Genomic DNA, 27,452 nt, shown 5'->3' on the forward strand with positions numbered 1-27,452 from the left:
ATCTTTGATCATGCTCCAAGATCGTAAACAAAGGAGCAAAATTGTATTTTTAACATGCCTTTAGTTATAATTTGTGGATTACCAAGTAGTGGTAAATCTTTCTTTGCTAATAAAATCTATAAGCACTGTAGTTTATCAAAGAAGTGTATTTTAATCAGAGATGAAGATGTACCAAACGGATTTAAGAGAAATGATGTTTATGCATGTAAGGACGCGGCTATACCTAATGTTTATTTTTTTCATGTAAAAGAACAAATGTTTTTTTTTATTTTTAAGATTGTCAAGGGAAGGACAAATTTTCTGAATTCACTGAAAGTAATACTTTGTATTTCTATTGTTAAATTGTCAATTTTTAATGAATCGAGTTTGTTTTCGTAGGTTCCCAGAAAGAGAAAGAGTTAAGGAGTTTCTTGAAATCCCAAGTAGAAAGGTAATCTTAATTTCTTTCATTCATAATGCTTGTGTATCTTTGACATTTTATAAGGGTCATTCTCACTGAAAAGGTATAAATAGACTAAAAAAATTTCTTAAATTAAAGTAATTAAAAACGTGATAAAAATTACATTAATGCCTTTTTTATTTTTGTTATATGTCCTTATAATAATGGTCAAGTTTTCTATTTTATTTGTTTCTATTTTATTTGTCAAGTTTTCTATTTTATTTCTATGTCCACGGAGGAGATGTAATAGTCAACGGAGGAGAGATTTTTTGTTATAAAATATAAAATGCCAATGAAGACTAATTCATTAATTATTAAGTACAACTAATATGAGTTTAACATTAATAAGTAAATAATAAAATATTTCATTATTAGAGATAGAGCTACTTCAGATTAATCATGCTGCTATGAAAGGAAACATCCATTTTTAACCTAGGTGTACAATTTTTTAAGTAACTCTTACTGAATATTAATAAATTAAAATGTAAGGACTATTGAAATAAAAATTCAAGCTCCACATGAAAGTTGAGTGTTGAGGGTACTCTTTTAAGAACATTTTATGCAAGTTAAACATACTGTCATCCAAATAACGTTTTTGTTTTTTCTCTTTTCTTCTTGTTATTGTTTCTTTCTTCCCTGGGCACAAACGGCTTGCTCTATCAATTTCTAGAAATTTAGGTACATTTAATCACGATTTTTCTGTTAATCTTTTTTTGATACAGATTTTAAAGTTTTTTGCTCCTTTTTTTTTTTTTTTTTTTTTTTNAACAATATAGGGTTTTCTTTTAATTTCTGTCTATCTTGTCTCATACTAAGTTTTTTCTGTTCCCTTCTCTTTTTGCATTTGAACATTTGATTGCTTTCTTTTTTTACATTTTGTTTTACCATTTTTTTCCTAAAATTTGAAGAGAAAAAAAATTTTAAACATCACAGAAATTATTTAGAAAAATTGCCAATATTTACTTCTCATATAAGAAAAAGTTAAACTTAATTGATTTTCTTTAAAAATACAAACTAATTAACACATTTGTTCCATTTTAAAAAATATCAATTAAAAGAAAATAGTTTTTTAATTATTAAAAATGTATTATGGTTATCTAACACATTGTCTCTTCCATTGACTGTGTCTTTTCCTCTGTGGACTTGTTATGTCCACGGAGGAGACAAAATCTAGTTATTGAATTTCACTGATTTTTAATTTTAAAGTTACAAAAATGGGACAGTTCTTTTTATTAAATATACTATTTTTGCAATCTAAAATTCATCTATCAAAAATAAAATAATTTTCTTTTACCTTCTTTATGATGTCCACGGAGTATACAGTGAGAACTTTGCCAAATCCCCAGTTGACCACAACAATCCAAAACTGACACCAAAGAGAGCAAAAACAACTCATAGTTAACATTAGAAAGTGGAATGGTTACCTTTCCCAGCAGCTGTCTTATAGGGATTTCACATATGCTGCCCTTTATTGCATATTTACCAACTATATTAATTGTCCATGGAGGGAGATTTCATTTTTGATGGACAAAGTTTACTAGTCATTTATTTTATTAAAATAAGTTGTTTTTTTTTAAATTTTAAATAAAAAGTTACTATAAACATTTAACTAGGTGAAACTACAAAAATCATTAAAATAACATTTAAATTGTTTAACAGCCATTAAAAATTATTTTGTGTCACAGAAGTAGGGATGTCCATGGAGGGGATTTTGAAGTTATGTTTATTAAAAAATAAGAACGAAATTTAATATACATTTAGCAGAACTGCATATGATTTGTTAGTTCTAACTTTACTTAAAATGATTACTTAAAATGATTTACTTAAAATATTTAGAAATCTGCTGTATTTCCTAATATTTATTACTAAGGGACTTTAAAAATCACCTTTTTCTGAGAATGACCCGTAAAGTTTAATATTAGAATGCTGAGCAATAGAGTAGAATTCTGTAACAGTACCTATTCGGGGGATATTTCCGTATCATGATCTGTTGCGCCAATTACATGTGCCAAGATGCCAAATTTTTAAATATCAAAATCAGCTCGGACAGGTACCACTACGGGAAAGTCCCCAAACAGTATCATTTTCATAATAACTTTAGACTGAAGAAGTAAACTTTCAATTTTAATTCTATCAGGGTGCGTAGCGTTTTTAAAAAGTGCTTATTTTCGGTTTTTAAAAGCCCTTAAAAGTGCTTTTTTCATTGGGTGTTATTAAAAAGTGCTTAATTTCCCCTTTTCCAAAATGAGATTTTTTCCTTTACCATGTTGATTTTCGCAACGAATTATGCACAAAGAAACTGTATGCACAAAAGCCCTTAAAAGTGCTTTTTTCATTGGGTGTTTCTAAAAAGTGCTTAATTTCCCCTTTTCCAAAATGAGATTTTTCCTTTACCATGTTGATTTTCGCAACGAATTATGCACAAAGAAACTGTTCACATTGTTCTATTCAACGTTTTCACAATTTATTTAACCTCGATCTATTTTGGCGTATTGTCAGCCTGTAGCGTATGAAAACGCTATTCAATTTACATGATTCAAAAATTTTGACAACTGCCAAATACAATGCCGAAAGTTTTTTTTTTTTTGCATGACGGATAAAACCCTCAATTGTCAAAAACTTTCCAATCCTACCTAAAGTGCTTAAATATATTATTTGAGTGCTTGAAAAGTGCTTAAAAGGTGCTTATTTTTTGTTGAATAATTTGGCTACGCATCCTGTCTATGTTAATCCTTACAATTTACTTGTTATAACATATATATATATATATAGTTTTGTAAGTGATATTGTATGTTTATTTGATTGTGTGTATTTTTCTATAGGCATTTATCAAAAGATAAAGTAATTATTTTGGATTCAACTAATTATATTAAAGGTAAATAAAAAAAATTTAAAACTCATTTTTTAAGTTTAATTTCTAAAAGTCACACTAAGTTCCTTTTCATGACTTTGAAGTATTTTCATTTTTAAAATTCATTTTTTATAAAGCTACATTTAAAATTATAACTGCTAAATTGTAATACTAATACAATTTTTGAAGTTTAAAACCTTGTGATTACTTTTAATTACTTAATGTTTGCTATAGCAATAATAATATTTTCACTAACTACAGTTGCTTATTATAAATTTGATCTTTTTAAAAAACCTTTTGCTTGATTTTAAACTTGCTTTTGCTATTTAGTGACAAAGACCAAAATACCTTTATATTTTAAAATAGGTAGTGTTTTTTTTATTAAAAAAAAACAACTTTTTTATGTGTATTGTCAATGCATATTTCTAACATTGTAACCAAAAGGTTAATGTGTTGATAAATTTTATAACATCTTGGTATAATATAATTTTTATTGCATTTAAATAAAAAAAAAAAGTTGTTAATTTCTGCATTGCAAGTAAATAAAGCCGTTTTGTAGTTTGTCTAAAGTAAGAATTCCCCTAGCCATTTGTCTGGTCCCTTGGTGGTGACTATCAGGGGTCTGTCTAGGTTTTTCTGAGAGGTACCTATTTTGTGAAAATTTAGACATAATTTGTGAAAATTAAAAATTATATTTTTTAAAAAATCAACACAAAAATATGGATTTATTGTTTCATATGAGACACAAAAATAAAATTTTACAAAAAAGTATTTTGTGAAACTACCATTCCCTGTGGCAGAATTTTCTTGGGATTTCTGCGACAAACCTCTCCAGCACTAATATCTTTCTGCAAGATGCTTTTAATAATAACAAGTATGCATGTTACTAATTGAATTTGAAGTAACATAAAAGTTGCGTTCACAATAAAAAATAAAAAAACCTTTTGAATAAAATAAAAATCGTATTTAATTTTTAAATGAATATGTAATGTTTTTTTTTATAAATATTATTCTAATATAATGGCGAGATTCTCCCATTTTATACGAAGAAAACACGAATTATTTCCTTTTTCGCATTTCGTAAAACATCATCTCATCAAAAAAAAATTTAAAATCTTGTAATCCATAGCAGTGGAGTGACTACTGAAAACAAGATCCACCACGAAATCACTCTGATCGGACTCTTCAAAAAGGGGGGGGGGTACTAAATGCTTGTTTCGTAAAACATCATCTCATAAAAAAAAAAATTTAAAAATCTTGTAATCCATAGCAGTGACTACTGAAAACAAGATCGACCACGAAATCACGCTGATCGGACTCTTCAAAAGGGGGGATACTAAATTTTTGTTTCGTTTCGAGATCCGGTTGTTGTAATAAATAATATCGTATTTAAAATATAGGATTTTAAAGACTGTGTGAAATAAATAACCCCCCCCCCCAAAAAAAAACAATAGAATCATTGTTTTAAAAATTAAATATTCATAAGCACGATTCGAATTCCCCATATTGTCAGAAATATATCGGGATACTTAAAAATCATGGGAAAATCAATATAAATAAACTGCCGAAAATGCAATCTAAACACTACATGGATTTGTGGTAGTATCGGCATAAAGTGAGAGCGTCAAAAAGAGATTATTTAATAGCGCAATTTGAATTTTACGTGTAGAAATAATATTGACTGAAAAATAACAGGAATTTTAAAAATCTCATGGAATTCAGTAGCATAGCACATGTAATAAAAAGCCGAAAAACGGTGAAATCGTCACAGTAAAAGTAAATAATTGATTTCAGTTTCAAATATAATTAAATTGTATAAAAAGCATCAGGATTTGTTTATTTTAAAAATATGAAAATAGAGCGTGGATTAACAAGAATATCGGCTCAAAATAAGCGTGTCAAAAGAATGATTTCTGGAGGGAAAAAAATCGTTCAACATTTCTGCAGAAAAGAAATTTCTTTCTTTATTATTCTATATTCTTCATTCTTAAATTAGAATGGAAAAATCAGGAACATTTCTTTCCTCTCTGATGTGCTAAAAAGGCATCTTTTAAATATAATTTTAGAGAAAAAAAAATTTCTGCCGAAAAGAAAAGCAAAATTCCTTACTTCCTAACAGAAAATTCTTTCTGCAAGAACTCAGCAACATTCTGCGACAATGTCGCTGTGTCGCCGCGATTCTGCCACAGGGCTACCATTTTTCCTAAAGTTGAATTTGTGAAGGTATCATTAAACGGTAGTAAATTTTTGGCTTGGACTGACCCCGGACTATGGTAACTATTTCAAGTAAGGGTGTAGGGTCATTGTTTAGGACAAGTTTTGGATCAGGTCGGTGAGAGAAAAGGAATCTTTTTCTTTGGTCTATTGTGTTAGCCCTAGAGTGAAGAGAAACTACCCTCCCTGAAGTGCGCTATTCTTGTTTCCATAGCAGCAGACAGCCTCAGACTTCATGACGGGGAATTTCTTACCATAGACAAACTATACCTTGTTTATGTGTATTTATAGCTTTATCCTTATAAGTAATTAAAAACAGCATTTTTAATGTTAGTAATGCTTTGATGATTCCTGGTAGCTGATTTTATGGAATACATCTGCAGTAATATCTTTATAAATCCAAATTTGTCTGTAACCTAAACACAATTAGATAAGAGATTATTCAGGGGTTTATCTAGGTTTTTCTGAGAGGTACCTATTTTGTGAAAATTAAAAATTATATTAAAAAAATCAACACAAAAATATGGATTTATCCCTTCTTTCGGGATGCAAAAATAAAATTTTAAGAAAAAGTAATTTGTGAAACTTCCATTTTTCCTAAAGTTGAATTTGTGAAGGTACCGCGAAACGGCAGTAAATTTGGCCTGGACAGACCCCTGTTATTATTGTAAAAATTCAGCTTAATCTAACATACATAAAGCAGAACTTGCAAATAATGTATAATAATAATCTATTTGCTTTCTTCTGTTTTGACAACTTGATATTTCACTGCATCTGCTTTCAATTTCTGTCTTCTTCTCGGTCGAGAAGTGCTTTTTGTACTTGTTAATGGCATGAGGAATTTTATAGTTTTACATACTTAGCTCAGAATTCTATCAACTTTAAGTATATAATAATCAAGTAAATCAACTTGCAAACATTAGACTCTCTCAAAACTCTAAGGAAACTTCAATTTTAAGGAAAAGCATATGGAAATAAACGTGTGCATAAATCAAAGCATTTTAAAAATAATGTTCTGTTAACGATTTTGCTATTATTTCTAAATGTTCTTTAATGCAAATGTTGTTTAAATTTAATACAGTCGAACCCCACTATAGTGAACCTGGGATATAGTGAACACTCGAATGTAGTGAACTTTTTTAGTGGTCCCGTCAGTACTACTATTTAAATAATGTTATTTTTAATGCTTATAGTGGACAGCTGAGAACTTGGAAATTCGATTATAGTGGACTCAAATTTCATTTCTTTAAATATCTTTTTCTGTCCTTCATCTTTACACTTGCAGGTGTTGGGACTGAAAATGAATGCATTCCTATACAATGTGTCATCTTTCACTTTTAACTATATTGTAATAAATGTTAAACAGAACATTTATCTTATACTCCCTGACAAGCCTCTCTTTTTTCCTTTTCCCAAAGCTTGCTCTACAACTAGTTAACATGGTCACCTGCTGAATTTTTGGAATTCTCTTATCTGTTCAAACGATATTCCTTAATTCTGGTGGCCAAGTTCTTTACAAATCACTCCTTGACAATCAAGAAGGGGAACAATTTAACTTGTTCTACAGCTGCTCTCCTCATATTCTTGCATTATCTATTAGAGACAAGGTTTTTATTTCAAAAGCAGTGAAAATGACAAATTCTTTAAAGAGAAACACATTTTTGATAGAGGCCAAAGTTAAAATTGTAAAGTGTATTGAAGATGGAACCAATCAATTGGCACTGTGTAAGGAATTTTCCTTGTCAAAATCTACAGTTTCAAACATTTGGAAAAATCTTGCTGCATATGAAAAAAATATGGTTTCGCCAAAAAAACTGCGTGGAGCTGAAAGAGAAAACGTAGAAGAAGCTTTTTTAAAATGGTTCACTGCTCAGCGGGATATAAATCTTCCTGTGACCAGACCTATGCTTCAAATTAAAGCGAATGAGTTTGCTGAGAAATTAGAGGAAAAGGATTTTGTGTGCTCCAATGGATGGCTAGATAGATTGAAAAAACTGTAGAAACCGAAAATGTAGATCAAAGAATCCTGCATTCATTGCACATTGCAGATAAGAAAATTGATGAAAATTGTATTCAATCAAAAATCACAAATTTTTTTCATAAAAAGTGAAATTAAAACTAATTTTTAGCTACAAAGTACTTTTTTCATTAATTTTTGCTTTATTATCTGTTAATTAGTTAATGATTTTTTAAAAAACTTATGCAAAATTGGAAACCCAATTTTCAATTGTTCAACTGTCTTATGCAAAAAATATTCTTCAAAAAATTTGGATATAGTGAACCATCGTTTATAGTGGACGCATTACTGAGTCTGCAGACGGTTCACTATAGCGGGGTTTGACTGTATCTATATATTTAATAAATGAAGACATGTTTTAAACTTTCTAATTGGTCATTAGGAAAATAAATGCCAATAGTGCAAACTTTTTAAGTTATATAGTTAGTGATACTGGTTTATTTGGAAGGGTTTTTCTTATCAAGCACAAGTGTTTATTGAAAGTTAGTGAAATTGTATTTTGCAGCTCGTTATGTCCGCAACATTGCGGACGTAACTAATAAAAGATTCTATTTTTAAAATTTTTTTATGTATTTTTAAATTTTCTATTAGGTTATGTATTTATAATTTTCAGGGTTTTTCAATTTGTGACACAATCACCCCTGAAAAATATTAACTGCATGAAATATAATTGGAACAATTTTTATTTTTTCAGGATATCGATATGAATTATATTGTATAAGTAAAGGATGTAAAACGACCCATTGTGTGGTAAGATTTGTTTTATATTCTCTACTCATTTTGTACCAACTCTCCTGGATTTTTCCTGGTCTACTGGTTTAATAAAAATTCTCCTGGTTTTTGTACATTTTAGAAAACATTTTGGAAGATTCCTAAAAAATCCCTATTGGAATAAAAATTTTGCACAGATTATTACTTGCTTGAATATTACGAGGGTTGTTTAAGTAAGGTAGGTTTTGTTCTGTACTTTAATAGGTGACGCAGCGAGTGCTTCCATCGAGCCCTAGCATTCCTTGAGAACAACAGTTCTATGTCTTTAAAATGTTCAAATTTAACTAACCACCATGGACGAGATACGGTCAATGATGCGTTTTTAGTCGGCAAAAAACCTGTCTGCTGGATATGTTTACTGGCAGATTTGTCATCATCATCATAGTTGGCCAGACAGCCCAATGTGGGCCAATGCCTTCCTCTGAAGATTTCTCCATAATGACGTTCGATTTATCTTTGATCTCCAGTTCCTTTCATCAACTTCAAGAAAATCAGACTCTACCGAGTCAGCCCATCTAGCGGCCTTCCCCGCTTTCTTGTTCCAGTGGGTTTAAAAAGCAGCATCTTTTTTATTGTATTGTCATCACTCATTTGAATCACTTGACCATCCAATTCATTCTATTTATTTTTATGTGTTCAATAATATAGGGTTGTTTCTACATCTTGTGCAGTTCAAAGTTAAATCTCCTTCTCCAGTTATTGTTTTCCACCAAGTATACTACGCGAAATCTTTCTCTCAAATATTGTGATACAATTTTCCTCCAGTTTTGTCATTGTCCAAGCTTCAGAAGCGTATATCAAGACCTGCGTGACAAGAGTTTTGTAGATTAAGAATTTGTTTTTCTTGAAAGAAACCTAGATTTAATAAATTTCTCAGTCAGAGTTGTAAAGTAGCAAAATTCCCTGCCATACTGACAAGGGAAATTTGCTACTCTGTGACAATGACTCTTATCCCAGCTTTAGTGGACTCTTTTGGTTGGGAAGTTTTGGATGACCCTCCCTACAGCCCAAACCTTGCACCGAGTGATTTTCATCTTTTCCGATATTTCATTTACTCTGCAATCACTACAATGATACTTGTAAACTGCTGCGACCTCTTGGTTAATAGAGGAGGCAGAAAGTTTGTATAAAGTGGGTATTGTTAATCTAGTTGTAAGGTATGATAATTATTTAAACGAACTTGGCAACTATGTTGAAAAATAGAGAAACGTATGTAAAGTCTGAAAATGAATTTGCTTCTGGAAATTTTTCTTTCATTTCGTTTTTATTTTGAAACCACCCTTACTTAAATAACAACCCTCTTAAAATATGTATTATATATAATAAAGCTAGCCTCATTTCTAAAAATCGGTATAAAAAACCGTTTTCCTCCTAAAATGTTCAGTTTATTTTTTATTCAGAACTCCCTTTTTAAATTAATTAAGAAAATTCTTTTAACTAACTTTGATGAATTAAAATGCCTATTACTATTCAAAAAGATGAATAAACATAATGCATAACATTTCAAGATCATTTAATGTGAAATCATAAGTAGAAAATATGGCAGTTTTTCTATTTTGATGACTATAAAAATTCCTTAACTTCCCTATGTGTAAAATATTTAATACATTATGCAACAATTATCATGAAAAATTTATATTATTTCATAAAATCTACTGGATTTTTTCCTATCCATGTTGGCAGCTATGTATTTTGTATGGAAGGTTCTACTATATTAAATCTTTTAAGTTTAGCTTTGTAATAAATGAAGATTTTAAACAAACAAATAATGTATAAGAAAAGTGTTTGTATGCACCTTAAAAGTGCTTAATTTTTTTTTCATCACAAAATTTAAATACTCTTAAAAGGTTTTATTTTAGGTTTACGGTGGTTAAAAGTCTTTTTTTTTTCTTTAAGGAAAAAGTGGGTGAATATGCCGAGCAAGTCTTAAAAATGGGGGCATATTTTTGAAACATGTCAAATGTTATTTCTTATTTGTATATTTTTGAAATGAATGAAGTTTTTTTTATTTTTTTTTATCTGATAATATATCAGAATTAGTTTGAAGTTTGCGGAACAGATTTTGTAATTTTAAATGAACTTTAAAATTTTCTAATATCATTATTAACACTTATCCTATTGTAATAGGATAATCAAATTATATTAGAATTTGTTTGACTTTTAATATATTTTGTAAATTCTGTCAATCTGTCTTTCAAAATTTTTAATTCATTTTAAAAATCCTTTTGAACTGTCATATATTACATTTTTATTTATAATATCTTGCAAAAAGCAATATCTGATGAGTATGTATTCAAATTAAATTTAGTTTCTAAAAATTTGTATGTTGGTACACCATAGTTTATTTTACTTTAAAGTTTTTAATAACATAAAGAATACAATTAATTGTGTTCCTATTCTGATAGTTTTTTTCTTATGGCTCTGATCCTTTGAACAAAATACTAGAAGAAATTTAAACTAAAAAAATTTATAATTTAATTGAAAAATCGATGTATTCATTTTTTTGTTTATAAGTTAATTGATAATTAATTATAATTTATCAATTATGAGTTAAAATTATGATTTAATTGATAAGTTAAAAATAGTTAATTGAAAAATATTGTCTGGTTATTTATGCTATAAACTATAATATGTATCAATACTATAATATGTTATCAATGTGTTGCTCTAGATACACTGCGATTTATTACCTGATGACTGCTGGATTTATAATAATGCTAAAATACAAGCTGAACAGTACAATAAATCCATGTAAGTATTTTAAGAATCATTAATGTCAATTCATTACTTTACTTTTTTAATCAATTACTTTTTTAAACATCCGTTCTTTTTAAAGATAGATTAAAAACAAGATGTGTGGCAATTTTAAAAAGTACTTAAAGGTGTTTATTTTCAATTTTTGTTTTTTAAAAGCCCTTAAATGTGTTTTTTTTTTCATTGTGTGTTTTTAAAAAGTCTTTAATGTTCCTTTTTTCAAAGTGAGATATTTTTTTATCGTGTCTGTGTTTGCCCCGAATTATGCAAAATATGTTGTTTACGCTATTCATTCAATCACAATAATAATATTATTAGGATCTACACACAAATAAAAAATTTTCTTCCTATTATTGAAAGTTCGTATATATATATATATATAGCATAGTAAATAAAAACAAAAAAACACGAAGAAAATTAAGAAAAACAGTAAGTTTTATTTATTGCACATAAGCTGCAAATAAATAGAACTGATAACATCAGTTCAAATTGTAGAGAAAACAAGGGAAAAATTACAGAACAATGAAAAAAGGGGAAAAAAAGAAAAATAATAATAAAAATAACAAAGAATCGGTAAAAATGGACAAAAAATTTTTAAAAATCCGGAAAATAAAAGATATAATCTTTTCATCAGCTCGCACGATCATATCCGCAAAAAAGAGTGCTTTCTAATATTGCATCAATATATCCAAAGCAAAATATATCAATACAATAGTGTGAGAAGCTCTCAAAATTTTTTACAAAAAAATTACAAGAAATAAAATAGAACACAATAAATTAAAATATCATGTAAGAACAGAAAATAAAACGTAAAGAAAAAAACAGAATAAAACATGAAATGAAATCTGTAAAGCCAGCAGTGAATTCAAATGAACTTACATGAATGGGAAATTTTTCAAGAATGATTTGAAATATTTTCGTAACGAGATTGCCAGATTGAAAAAAATGAAAACAAAAGCGTAAATTGAGTGAAAAGCGTTACTAGGGGAGTTTTGTATTAAACAGTGCGTTCTGGCTGCATTACTGAAATGTGTTTGATTTGTTAGTTACCAAGGATGGGCCCGAAAATGGATGTGGGTCATTCTCACTGAAAAGGTATAAATAAACTAAAAAAATTTCTTAAATTAAAGTAATTAAAAAAGTGATAAAAATTACATAAATGCCTTTATTTATTTTTGTTATATGTCCTTATAATAATGGTCAAGTTTTCTATTTTATTTTTTACAAGATTTAAAATATTTTAAATTCTGCCTTGTCCACGGAGGAGATGTAATAGTCAACGGAGGAGACATTTTATGTTATGAAATATAAAATGTCAATGAAGACTAATTCATTAATTATTGGGCACAACTGATATGAGTTTAACACTAATAAGTAAATAATAAAATATTCCATTATTAGAGATAGAGCTACTTCCGATTAATCATGCTGCTATGAAAGGAAATATCCATTTTTAACCTAGGTGTACAATTTCTTAAGTAACTCTTACTGAATTTTAATAAATTAAAATGTAAAGTCTATTGAAATAAAAATTCAGACTTCACATGAAAGTTGAGTGTTGAGGGTACTCTTTTGTGACCATTTTATGCAAGTTAAGCATGCTGTCATCCAAATAACGTTTTTGTTTTTTCTCTACTTGTTATTGTTTCCTTTTTCCCTGGGCACAAACGGCTTGCTCTGTCAATTTCTAGAAATTTAAGTACATTTAATCACGATTTTTCTGTTAAATCTTTTTCTGATGCAAATTTTAAAGTTTCTTGCTCTTTTTTTTATTTATTTTTTTTATTTTACTTTCTTCAAACAATATAGGGTTTTCTTTTAATTTCTGTCTAGCTTGTCCCATACTAAGTTTTTTCTATTCCCTTCTCTTTTACATTTGAACATTTTATTGCTTTCTTTTCTTAAATTTTGGTTTTGCAATTTTTTTCCTAGAATTTGAAGAGAAAAAAAATGTTAAACATCACAGAAATTATTTAGAAAAATTGCCAATATTTACTTCTCTGATAAGAAAAAGTTAAACTTAATTGATTCTCTTTAAAAATAGAAACAAATTAACGCATTTGTTCTATTTTAAAAAATATCTATTAAAAGAAAATAGTTTTTTAATTATTAAAATTGTATTATGGTTATCTAACACATTGTCTCTTACATTGACTGTGTCTTCTCCTCCGTGGACTTGTTATGTCCACGGAGGAGACAAAAACTAGTTCCTGAATTTTTCTGATTTTTAATTTTAAAGTTACAAAAATGGGGCAGTTCTTTTTGTTAAATATACTATTTTTGCAATCTAAAATTCATCTATCAAAAATAAAATAATTTTCTCTTACCTTCTTTATGATGTCCTCGGAGTATACGGTGAGAACTTTGCCAAACCCCAGTTGAACACAACAATCCAAAACTGACACCAAAGAGAACAAAAACAACTGATATTTAACATTAGAAAATGGAATGATTCAGCAGCTGTCTTATAGGGATTTCGCATATGCTGCCCTTTATTGCATATTTACAGAACTATATTAATTGTCCACGGAGGGAGACATTTTTGATGGACCAAGTTTACTAGTTATTTATTTTATAAAAATAAATTTTTTTAAAAAAAATATTAAATAAAAAGTTACTATAAACATTTAACTAGGTAAAACTACAAAAATCATTAAAATAACATTTAAATTGTTTAACACGCATTAAAAATTATTTTGTGCCACAGACGTAGGGACGCCCACGGAGGGGATTTTGAAGTCATGTTTATTAAAAAATAAGAATGAAATATTAAATACATTTAGCAGAAATGCATATGATTTGTTAGTTAAGAACTTCACGAAAAATTATAAAGAAGAATATTAAGAAATCTGTATTTCCTAATATTTATTACTCAGGGACTTAAAAAATCACCTTTTTGTGAGAATGACCCATGTGCGCAAGGTAATATTATACTGGATAACTTAAAGAAGTTGACAATAAATAATTTTTGAAAATAAATATTTATTTAAGAAAAAAAATATATAAAATAGAAGAGTGAAAGAAACATGAATTGCCTGTTTCCCACATAATTTTAGCCATGGATTTGGCCGAAATGTATTTGCACATGGAAAAAATTATATAAATTAGCAAAGAAATTTTTTAGTAAACATATCTACAATAATATACGATTAACTCAATGATTTTATGTAGAATTTTATTACTTTAGTTGGGTATCCCTTGTTTTTTATCAAATTTTGAAAGAATTTATCTATTTGTTTTTTGGATAAATAAATATTACTACATATTCTTTTAATTCTATTCATTTCATTAAGGGTGGTATTTAAATAGATGTTCCTAGAAATATTAGAATTCCAAGTAATTAGTTTATTTATATTAAAATTAAGATCATTTCTTTTGTCGTATAAATCAACAAAGCAGATATTTTCGTCTTTTATAATACCCAAATCCAAAAAATTGAAATTAATATACTTAAATTTGGCAATCCGGTGAGCAGTAGAAACAGGCAAAAAAGGATTTTAAAAAGAGCAAATTAATTTTATTCACTTTCAATAGTAGGAAGAAAATTTTTTTATTAGTGCGCATATCCTAATTATATTTGAGGAGATTTCCGTATCTTGATCTGTGGCAAAATAATCGCCAAATATTGGCAACTTCCGGGCAGCGGCCCGCAAGATACTTTTTGAAATTTGATAAAATAATACTTTTTTTAAATTTGCAAGATTAAGATGGCACCTCAGGAAATGGAAATATCCCCTTATATTTTTTTTTAAAACAAAGAGTGTTAGAGTAATTTTTGAGCGCTTGAAAAGTGCTTCAGAGGTTTCCAGATTTTTCCGGATTTCCAAATTTTTCCCTAATTACGCTCTGGAAGTTCCCGGAAATCTTAGGTCCAGAAGTTTCAAGAAATCATCAATCGTATTTATGTATAAAAATTCTTGTATATTTCATTTAAACATATTAAAACTAGGCCATGGCACAGAATAGATCAAGGTGGCAAAAACGTTTTGGGACTAAATACAGTCTTCAAACTGATAAGAAAATTAAAGAAATTTTCAATGAGAGCATTTAAGATGTCATTTCAACTTGATGGGTATCATAACCTGGGTGGTCCAGATGAAAAGATCAAAAGATGCCGATGTCCGAATTATTTCAGGAGAGCAGTACCATTTTCTCTCCTTTCTTTACAAAGATAAGGCAAGGTGACAAGAGAATGATTGATTCTTCAGTGGTGAAATAGCTTAGCAATATTTTTAGTTATGGATAAGGCAAAAAATTTTATTTTCATTTACATGCTTTAAAAATGGTGAAAAGTTGCATTTTTTTATCTTGCAATTTAAAGCAAAAATAGTGTTTTTTTTTTTTTATTTAGGAAAAGTAGTGTCTGGTTTGAAGAGATAGAAAATAATGTTTCAGGACCAAAAGGACTGTCCGAGTCCGGTTACGGGAGTGTCCGCTTTGCGGAGAATGTACAAAATGATTTATTCATAGAAGATTCCAGGGGAATTAAAAATATGTCCGTATTGAGACAGGAGGTTTCACTGTATATATATTTATAATATTTATATATATTAATATTTTATATGTATATATATATTATTATTATTTATCAAATATATATATATTTGATACAAAAATTTATTGTGGAAAATGGAAGAGTTTTTTTAAAAAAAAGTATCAGTATTTTTAGTTTAAATAAAAGCAAGTCAAATAATTAAAAGTATTTAATTTTCTTTAACCCCTTAACGATCGGTTAATTGTCAAGAAAACAATCATAAAAGTGCCTATTTTTTTGGCTTTTGTATTTGTATTACGTATTTGATTAGTGCTGCAACTAGTTTAAAATAAGCTAACTATCTACAATTACCTTAAAAATATCCTGGTACTGCCATCAGGTGTGTAAAATGAGAAATAAAATGCTTTCCGGTCAAAAGAAATGAATTAGTTTTATTCTTATTGGCGCGTTACTACTGAACTACTGAACACTCCAGACCGTCAATATCAGGGGAGCGAGAAATAGCGGGCGAAATCTTTAGCACTTAGAATACTAGATAAAAATTTTCATATTTTCTGCTAACATGACTAATTATGCGCATGGCCCTTTGTTAATCTACCTACCGTGCAAGTGGCCTTTCGCTAAAAAAAGGTTGTACATCCCTACCTTAAAGTGTTTGTTATTTTAAATTTTGCTAATAAGATTTCTTAATTGTTTTTATAAAATATTATAATTTTATGCTTATAGTTTTTTCTGCTAACTGACTAAATTTAATTCTTCAAATTCACCATTTTTTTTCCCTGTAAATTAGCAAGTGCACATCAAGATTTATGAAGATATAGTTTACAAAGTACACTTAATGATTTATTCATCAGGTTTAGGATTTCTTCCACTTGACAAAATGGAAGAAACTAAAATCTACCAAAATAATTGTTTAGTGATATAATACTTAGAATTTAAAAAAACATTTTGTGCTAGGTATTTTTGTATTTCTTAATGCATATAAATAACCATTCTCATGTTATTCACTTCATTTTTCACAGAATATTAAAATTTATATAAAAACATTATAATTTATTTTTAAATGGGATTTATATTATCTGAATGCACTTTAATTTCTAAATGGTTTGCTTTTGATGTTTTGCATATTCTATTATAAAAAATAATTAATAATTACTCATAGGTAGAATAATTTTTATTTCAAAGTTTAGTTCTGATTACTGTTACAAATATGCGGTGAATTATGAATATTCATATTACTAAAAACATTAATGTTTTTCTGAACTGGAATGAATTTTATTATTTTAATTAATATACGTATATAAACAGTCGGATCTCTATTTAAAAGAAGTTGCTAAATCCTGATAAAACCTTCCTTATATGGAAAATTCGCTAAATAGAAAATCACCATCTGAAATACTTAAACAACACAAAGCAGATCTTAAATTCATAAGCACGATATACACATAGTTAAAATAGCAATTGTTACACACCGTTCTTGTAAACCAGTAACTACTATGGAATTGTTTTAAATGATTTTAACTATTTTATCATATGAAGGTTTGGTGATTTCTTCATCATTTCTGCCCTTTTTTTCATCTTCCTCACAATTTATTGCTGTATTGTTTTTATTTTTTACACTGCCCAAAATATCTGACTCGGTTAATGTTTCTGTGGTTGCAGCTTCATAATTAATAAAGAGAAAATCATTAATCAGTACTACATCACCCTTAATTTCGTGGTTCTCTCTTAGCTGTACTCACATTTTTTTGATCTATTTAGTTTCTATTTATAAATACCATTAGCTATTATCTAAGAGTTGTTTTGAGTATTTTTTACCTAATAGTATTTGATTATGAAGATTAATTAGTATGCTATTTGAATTTGTAATTATAACATAAGATTTAAGGTTGTGATTTGTTAATTTTGTTGGATTTACAATTTTTTTTAATGATTTGTAACAGTTTTTTACCCAATCATAAATAAAATTTAAAGCTGCATTACTCAAATCTACGAAAAAAGAGGAAAGAAATTTTTTTGGGCCTAAAAAGAAACATGTAGGTTGCATTGCTTTTGAGCAACAGTTTAAATGAAAGTTATTCAGGGTTTTATATATATATATNATATATATACAGTGAAACCTCCTGTTATGGACACTCCTGCAAAACGGACGCCTCTCAATACGACCATATTTTTAATTCCCCGGGAATCTTCTATGAATAAACCATTACGTACATTCTCTGCAAAGCGGACACTCCCGTAACCGGACGCGGACAGTCATTTTGGTCCTGAAACGTTGTTTTTTATCTCTACAACCCGGACACTACTTTTTCTAAATAAATTGCAAGCTAAAAAAATGCAACTTTTCACCATTTTTAAAGCATATAAATAAAACTTTTTGCCTTATCCATAACTAAAAATATTGTTAAGCTATTTCACCACCGAAAAATCAATCTTTCCCCTGTCACCTTGCTTTATCTTTGCAAAGAAAGGAGAAAAAATGGTACTGCACTCCTGAAATAATTGTGACATCGGCATCTTTAGATCTTTTCATCTGGACCACACAGGCTATGAGACCCCTCAAGTTGAAATGACTTCTCTCAATGCTTCTTCCCCATTGAAAATTTCTTTAATTTTCTTATCAATTTGTAGACTATATTTAACACAACTGGGGTAAAAAAAGGAAAACAGAAGTATAATCTTTGAGGGGTTTATATAAATGAAACATTTATTCAGACACTTGATAGCTGACCAATTGTGAATAATCATCTCCATAGCTCCTCATGACTTACAGGTATGCATTACTTTTTTTTCTGTGAATCATGGGAGGTTTATTTTCCAAGAAGGTATTAACCATGTTCCCTATCAAATGATAAGTAGGTGTAAGGGGATCTGAACCTAATAATTGAAGCGGACTGAGGAGAGTGCGCTCCTATCATATGTCTAACTTGAGTATCTGTGCTAATAGGAAAATTATATTTATTTATCTGTAGCTACATCCAGAATTATGTATTTATATCAAACTTCTTTATATATTCTTTTTTATCTTTCTTACTGTTTAAATAAATATTCTTGTAGATATTTACAGTATTCTTGTAGATATTATTTAATTATTTCTACATCTTTGAGAACATTCAAAAAACAATTTACGGTGTTAAATTTCGTTATTAGGGTACCCTTCTCATAAACGGACAAATTTTTTGGTCCCATGATTGTCCGCTTAACGGAGGTTTCACTATATATATATTTTATTTATTTTTTTACAGATTGTACTTCCTATTGTTAACACATGTGTTGCAGAAATATTTCTTCCTTTTTTTTAATCTATTTTAACTTTGTGGTTTTATTAGTTCTTATGTTGATTATTTTGCTTACTTTGGTAGATTTGATGCTCTTGTCCAAAGATTTGAGGTTCCTGAAGATAAAAATCGGTGGGATTCCCCTTTGTTTACAATTCACAAAGATGAAGATATACCCTTAACAGAAATTGAAGCTGCACTCTTTTCTAGAAAAGCTCCACCGCCAAATCAATCTACACAAAATGTGAGTTTTTTTAAAAGAAAAATTCATTGAAATAACTTTTAGAACCTGGAGAAATTAACAAGATATCAATGTAATAACTACAGGGTTGCCACACAAATCTGGAAAGAAAAAAATTTCCTGTCTTTTCCTTGTACATATTATCCGCAATATATTAAGAAGAAACACAACAATGACTGTGTTCTTGTATAAACTATATTGGGTTATGGTTAACTATATTTATTAGTTTTAATTGCTGGAAAAACAGCTGAACATACTTAAATAATGCTATAGTAAATGAAATAGTTTAGTATAGCTGAAATATCATCCTTAAATATCTCGTAGATTATGCTTTGAGTGGTTACCATTTTTAGAAAGACTAAAGAAATTTACGAAACAAAGTTCCCTGTATTTACCCAAGAATTAAAATTTCCCTGTTATGTTAGGTGATTTTTAAATTCCTTAAATATTCCAGGTTTTCCCTGTGGCATGGCTACCCTGAACTAATTGCACTGGAAAGTTTATATATATATTGGCATCACCTTTAATTTTTGCTCCAATCCACCTTTCCTAGCTGTTCAATCCTGTTCTTCAACCTTTCATTTAAGACTCTTTTCAAACAAACATTTTTTCTGCCCCACAGTAGACTGATCGCGAAGATACGAAAGTACTTCACTTCGCGTGCAGGTTATCAGGTTTCAGAAGCAGGGAAGCCATTCCCTCTGCATAAGATTAAAATTGCGATAGCATATCTTCGGATCACCCTCAGAGATTTTTCCCAGACCATTGCCTATAGCCCATTGTGCAGCTCTAGTGCAACGTAAAGTACCTACTTATATTTTAATTTAGTATTTATTATTTAATTTCACAATGACAAAAAGTTTCTCGAGTAAAATAAGTAGAGTATTTCTGGAAATTGTGAAAAATATGACCAAGATTTTTAATGATTCATCCTCAGGGATGTTTTCCACACCAATGTGCAGTTCTAGTGCAACGTAAATAAAGCAGAGATGTTTGTGCTGGTAAAAAATCCGGATTTTTTGCTTACCGCGATCCGGAAGTTTGCGGAAATCCAAGGTCTAGAAGTTTCAAGAAATCCTCGATCCCTTTTATGTTTAAAAGTTCTTGTATATTTTATTTAGAAATATTAGAACTAGAATTTATGCTTGGCATCTCTTTCATTTGTAAATAGAAGAATAGTAATCTTTTAGAGTACTAAATGTAATCTAATAGAATAATAAATTAGAATAGTAAATAGTAATCTTTTAGAATAATAAATGTGATTAGACGTAAAAGTAAACCTTTAATAATTATATATTTAAATTATGCTGCATATAATTTATTTAGAATTTCATGTTTTTAAAATATCAATGATATTCAATGATATATATTAAAATATCAATTTTAAAATATCATGTTTTTAAAATATCAATATATGATGACATCAATTTTTTGAAATGCGTTATTAATGATTTTACTCGAGAATTTTTCTGGACTTTTGAGTTGGGCTCACAATCACCCCAGATAAAGTACCTACCTATCAAACATTTTTTTTATGTATTTTTTTTAAACATTTTAATAGAATGCTCTATTTTTTTATTATGATATGTTATCATTTTTTTTTTTGCTACAAAATATTCTGCCATCCAAAATTACATTCATTCTGAGAACCTATTTGATTTTATATTTTGGCATAGGTTTTGACATCAAGGTTTTGACGTTAAACTTTACTAATACACTAAAATATAAATTAATTACCATATTTATATTTTAATTCAATAGATAACTTTAAATGAAATTTCAATTAAATATGAGAGCTACATTTAATTTACAAAAGAGTCTTAAAATATTAGCCTAAATTACTTTGATTAGCAGTTGTTTAAAAATGTAGAAACTTTCAATATTACCTACCTGCGAGTGTCAAAGAAGGGAATTATTCTTTAGGAAGAGTGTTGTTCGGTTATCAAATCAATATATTTTGAATGAAAAATGTAAAAATAATTTTCAGTATTCTTTGCTGTTTACAGTATTTAAGAATACAATATCTTTGAATTATGCTTAACCCATTTTCAGCCCACGGCGCATTTACCCACCATTGGCTGAATAATAATTTTTATATAAATATTTTAATAAATATTTTTATTAACACTTAAAAATTTTAATAAATATTTTTTGTATCATATTTTTTATACTTAAACATTTTAATAAATATTTATTTTATTAACACTGTGACAAATATTTTTCACTCATTTTATTTTTCTGCTATGGTCAAGGGTTCTAAAGACATCTCTAAAATATTAGCCATTCGATTGGAGTAGACACTTTCTGTTGAGAAATTTTTAAACTACTCTAGCTTATTAACTTAAAATGGCTTATCGACACATTAAATTTTTGGAAAATGTATAATTATTCCTTATGAGATTTATCATATGTTTTTATGATGGATTAAAGTTGCAAGTCTGAATATAAAAATAAAAATAATTAATAAGAAAACAAGGGTTCAAATAAATGGCTTTTTCATCTATTTAGTAAAATTGGCGCCTTTATGTAGCACTTTATTTCTTTAATTAAATATAATTTTTCATACAAGAAATTTTTTTTTGTGTCCTAATGGATGATGTAATTCAATTAAAATGACGCTACATTTTAAACAATTTCTATTCTTGGTGTAAAAAGGGTTAGGTTTTATCTACACTGTTACGAAAAATTTTTTCATGTTCTAAATTACAAAAAAATTGATGTTTTTCACAATTTTCTCTGCACTATTTATCAGAAACTAGTTTTTTTATCACAATTATGTGAAGTTTTTGAATTTTATTGATTTTATTTTGATGAATTAGGAACTTTAAATTGTAGAGAGAAAAAAATTTATTACTGCACAGATCCTAGTTATAATTTATTTTTTTTTTTTTTTTGGAAAGTGATTAAAAATATTTTTGAGTACTTAAAGGTGCTTATTTTTTTGTTGAAAAATCTGGCTACACACCTAGTGAGATTTCATGACCTTCTATATTAGATAGTGTACTTTCAGTAAGAATATTTCAGAAGTCATTAATATTCCATCATTTTGTTCTATAACAATATCTAGTAGATATTTATGCCCTTAGTGATTATATTTACTATTAAATTGTGTATAATAAGTGATTTTCTTTTCTTTTTAAAGCAACCTCTGTCCTCCACTAATTTCCTTTATGATTTGGACAAAATAACTCAAGACATTGTGAAGGAAATTTTAAATTCTCAAAGAATGTGTGAACCTGGTGATCCAATAGCTGTTCCAAGGGCTGATCAAACAGTTGAGTATCATTAGAATATTTGCTATTGAAATAATATAAATTTCATGATAATTGTTGCGTAACCCCTTCTTTCTCTCTCCCGTGAAAATGACAGGTTTCGCCTACTATTTCTCGCTCCCGTGATATTTCTGGGCTGGGGTGTTCAGTAGTAACGCACCAATAAGAATAAAACTAATTCATTTCTTTAGCCCGGAAAACATTTTGTTTCTCATTTTACACACCAGGTGGCAGTACCAGGATATTTTTAAGGTAATTGCAGATAGAAGAGATGAAAACAATAAGAGATGTAGGAAGGAAACTTGGTACTACTGTCCAGATTGTGGTGTTGGCCTCTGTATCTCGTGCTTTGAAATTTATCACACCAAAAAAAATTACTCATCTTTATTTACATTATACATAAGTTTAATGAAATTCTTTTTTAATGTTTAAAACACATATTTTTAAAATTTTCCTTGCCTGCTGGAAAACCAACATTAAGTCATAGTCATAGCTTTTTTCAAAAAATTTAATGTTTTTAAATTTCAAGCTGAACACAAGTAAAAAATTAAAAATGAATATATATATTATTCATACACATATTTTTATATAATTTTCAGGGATAAAAAAATAGGCACTTTTATTACCATTTTCTTGAAAATTAACTGATGTTAAGGGGATAATGTACTACAGTACAGAACCCGTTATCCGGAAATCAGAAAACCGGAAAACCAAAAAACCGGAACGAAATTCGATAAATTTTACCGCCATTTTTTTAAAAAAAAAAATTTTTCCTCATAGTATTTTAGGACTTTTCTTTCTTTTTTGAAAGATGTTTACCTTACCATCATTTTGGAAATAATCATTAGTGTATTACTCCATCGTTTTTTCTTCTTTTTAAGATTATTTCCACAAAAAAAATTTTTTTTAGTTGGGTTTAACAATAAAAAAAAACGGCTTTTTGTAGCGACTCAGAAAACCGGAAAAATCAGTTATCCGGAATAGCGATGGTCCCAATCGTTCCGGATAATCGGTTCCCTACTGTATATATTTTACACACACAGGGAATTTTAAGATATTTTTTTTTATAATCGTCAAAATAGGAAGACTGCATTATTTTCCAGTTACATAACTGCCAACTATTGGATTTTACCAGTTTCCTATGGCCTACTGGTTTCATTAAAATTCTCCTGGTTTTTATACATTTTGGAAAATTCCATAAAATAAAGTTAGTTTCCTAAAAAAATCCCTGTTAAAATGGAATTTTTGTACAGACTTTCGCTTGCTTGCTTGAATACTTAAAAAGTATTACTAATTCACAATGAAGTAAACCTCATTTATAGAAATCACTTCAGAACTTCTTTTTGTTCTAAAGTGTTCAGTTTTTTTTTATTTATTCAGAACTCTCTTTTTGAATTAAATATAAAAAAATCTTTGAATTAAAAGGCCTTTTACTGTTCTAAACGAGGAGTTAACATAATATGTAACATTTTAAAGTCAATCATAACTGGAAAATATTTTAGTTTTTCTATTTTGATGACTCTAAAAATCTCTAAAATTCCCTTTGTGTAAAATATGTCGTACATTATGCAACAATTATCATGAAATTTATATTATTTCGTGAAATCTACTGGATTTTTTTCCTATTCATGTTGGTAGCTATGATTGACATTAAACATACTTAAAATCTTATGTATTGTGTTTACTCTTAATTTCGAATATTAAAAGGTATTTAATTCATACAAGATAGTTAAAAGACTTTTTTAATTAATTTAAAAAGAAAGTTCAGAATGAAAATAAACTAAAAATTTTAGAAAATAAAAAGTTTTGAACTGATTTCTATAAACGAGGTTCGCTTCATTATGTATTAGTAATACTTATTTAAAAATTCAAGCAATAATCTGTACCAAAACTCTATTTCAATAGGAATTTTTTAGGGAATTTTCTAAAATTTACGAAAACTAGGAGAATTTTAACTAAACCAGTAGACCAGGAAAAACTGTCAAAATCCAGTAGAATTGGCAGCTATGAAATTGTATTACTCTGTGAGCACCTGTGAACAAATTAACAAAAATATCGCACATTGAGTACTTATATATAAATGTGTTGAAGTAGTAGCTAAAACAAGAAACTTTTATTTTGATAAATTTGCTATCACTTTAGTTTTTTTAAGGTTGGTAGAGGGTCTGTTTTATACTCATGCTTTTAGCTTTTCTATTATAATTAATTAAATTAATTTTCTAATATTATTAATTAAAGGTACTAAGTTTCTTAAATAGCCAAAATTATCTGGACACACCCGGTTGTTATGGTGGTTAAAGCATATTGTTGATTGTTGTGGTTTGGCCGTTTAGTGTAAATATTGATAACCCAGAATTGCTCATGTGAATGTTGCTATGTCCTACTTGTTTGTCTCAGAGCCTGACTAAGGCAGATGCATACGGGGCAGTTGCCCCTACATCAGAGGGGGCCCCCAAATCGAATAGAAAGTTAATTTTATGTTTCCTTCCTTAAAACAAAGTATCAGTTCAGTGAAAACTCTGTCAGTTTTATGTTTGCTTCTCCATTAATACATTTTTCGTAAATCCATGGCTTTCTAGGGGTCGAATTCAGCTAAACTTTTGCAATTAAGATAGACACATTTGGCCCAACAAAATCCTGTATTTTTACATATCGCAAAATGCGATATGTTTTAAAAAATACAGGCTTCTGATTGGCTTAAGTGAGACATCATAAGTTCGCAAGCTGAGTTCTGCCCTAATGTCAGCAAGCATATGGATTTTTCGCAGCTAGATGACAAAGACAACAATCGAACAAGATAACAATTCGGCACGATGGACATAGAATTGTCAGAAAATCAATGAAATAGACAGAACGATATTTCGTCTGACCTAAAGGGGGGAGGGACACTTTATAGCTATTTTAGGTTCTAGTCTATTTTCTTGTTATCTATGTATAATGAGGTGAACAATTTAAATACCTCCATAAAGTTTGGTTTTTCATGACTAAAGTAGGGAAGCAGGGGGGGGGGCAAAGAAGTTGTGCCCTGGGTCCTGGTTTTTCTGTTGATTTCTTTTGATTTGCAATATTTTTATTTCTAAAAAACTCATTTTAGAATTGTATAAGATATCTACCACTCCCTGCCTAAGGGTTAACTTATACAATGTTTTTTTTTTTTTGTTTTTTTTTTACAAATATTTTGCACCTTTGCCTATCTAATGAAATGTGGATATTATAAAAATTCAACTAAATGAGTCAAAAAATTATTTTCTGTCTACTTTTGAAACACATTACTCATTAAAATCAAAAGAAATTCCTCTTGAATGACTTGTTGCATTTCCTAGACATTATTCTATTTTATCCAAACAGATACTGTAACACTAAACAAATACTAATTGTCCCACTACTTTAATACTAAAATCGAGCTGTTTAACAATAATTTAATCATAAATATTTATTTAGACGTAAAGGAAAAACTAGTGAAATATTAAAATGTGTGGTGTATATATACATATGTATAAAATATAGATATTCTTTTGTGGGTATAGTAGTTATCGACAATAATTTCACGCTTTCGTGTTGCCGCTAGCGGTCGAGTGTATGCTGGCCGCCATTGCGTGTGGTCAAGACTGAGTAGCAACAGCGAGAAGAGGTGGATAATGTCTCAGTCGCAAAGCAGGGTTCGTTGATTTAAATCAGCTTGATTTAAATCAACTAATTTATATATATANAAAAGTTCAAAAACAGTGCTTTAAATTATTGATACTTTTATTATTTTCTTTTCTTAGTTTTAAAATTTATTTTAAATAAATTGCTGCATTAATTAATTTTAGTTAACGAAATTACTTTCTTTCTTGGTGTGTGTTAAACACATTTGAAATTACATGTTTAAAAATCTTTTGATTCTTAACATTGAAAATACAAATTAAAGTAAATATATAATGCTGTCTTAATATAGACTTGCATAGCTGTAGAAAGTAAATAAACATATTTTTTTTCAAAAAGAAAAAAAGCAAATGTTAATTAAAATTCTTCCTTTTGATTAAAAAAACATGAAATTCAAATCTACATTATAGTTTATTGATGGAAATTTCTATATTTCTAAAGCTTGAGGTTATATTAAAAAGAAATTACCTTAATATGCCAAAAATAGAAAGGGAAAAAAAGCTGAGTTCAGATATTTTTTTCCTGATGTAGTGTCATTCTTCCCTTTCAAAGTCTATTTGAAGCAGTAGGATTATTAACTGGTATTTTTTTTCTCATAATATGTTTACGGTATGTTTGAAATTATCAGACTTTCTTTTGTGAAAAAAAATTCCAATGAGTACCTAGATTTTTTTAAAATGTTTTTTAACTTAACTTATGTATTTTGATATGGGATTAAAAATGAATATTTTAATATAAAAATATATAGATTGAATATTTATTTTTTGATGAATGACAACATTTATTAACACAATCTGTTGCATTTATTTTCCATTTTATAAATCATGAGGAAAAAAAAGACATCACAATTTTACATTAAAATTATGGTGTGCTAATTGAAACTTTGTGTTACTAGTTAAAGTAGTATTCTTTAAATTATCTATTTTATCTTGTCTTTTAATTTCAATCATGCCTTTGTATCAAAATGGTCACTATGCATTATAATGAAAAATTATTTTAGTAAGTTAGAGCTTCTAAAATATTGTTATAATATAGTTTTAATATTAATTTAATTTTGATTAAACATTTATAAGGTTTTTTTAATCATAAATTAAAGCTCTTATAGTGTTTTTGAATAGAAATCAAAAAAATCTGATTTAAATCAAAAAAATCCAATTTAAATCAAAAAAATCCAATTTTTTTTTATTTTTTTAAGAAAATCAAAAAAATCACGAACCCTGTCGCAAAGTAGCAAGTCAATTGTTCGAATTGTATTTTTGTAGTGGTAGATGCTCTATATCTTTTTACTTTTATAAATGTTTATATAACTGTGTTTATTTTCTAAATAGGTTCATTTGACGAAGACTGCTACAGCTGGTGATTTGACTAGAATTCGAAGACAGTTCATTTCTTATACAAAAAGCCATACTGTTTCTGATAGTAATAAAATTCCAAATATGTTTGTGCATTATATAAATAAAAGTTTTTAACATTTA

The 27,452-nt window shown here is 28.2% G+C and overlaps 1 protein-coding gene across 1 annotated transcript; it reads left to right on the plus strand.

Annotated features, from left to right (window-relative positions):
- Positions 1 to 5: 5 nt before the first annotated feature.
- Positions 6 to 27,452, plus strand: LOC107436228 (protein KTI12 homolog). Its single transcript, XM_016047856.3, has 8 exons — positions 6 to 205; positions 379 to 430; positions 3,262 to 3,314; positions 8,216 to 8,271; positions 10,964 to 11,043; positions 18,904 to 19,063; positions 22,203 to 22,334; positions 27,306 to 27,452. Exons 1-8 carry the CDS (start codon positions 55 to 57, stop codon positions 27,444 to 27,446), a joined length of 825 nt encoding a protein of 274 aa, XP_015903342.1. The 5' UTR covers positions 6 to 54; the 3' UTR covers positions 27,447 to 27,452.

Source organism: Parasteatoda tepidariorum, chromosome 8, assembly GCF_043381705.1.
Source record: "Parasteatoda tepidariorum isolate YZ-2023 chromosome 8, CAS_Ptep_4.0, whole genome shotgun sequence".
Classification (NCBI taxonomy): domain Eukaryota; kingdom Metazoa; phylum Arthropoda; class Arachnida; order Araneae; family Theridiidae; genus Parasteatoda; species Parasteatoda tepidariorum.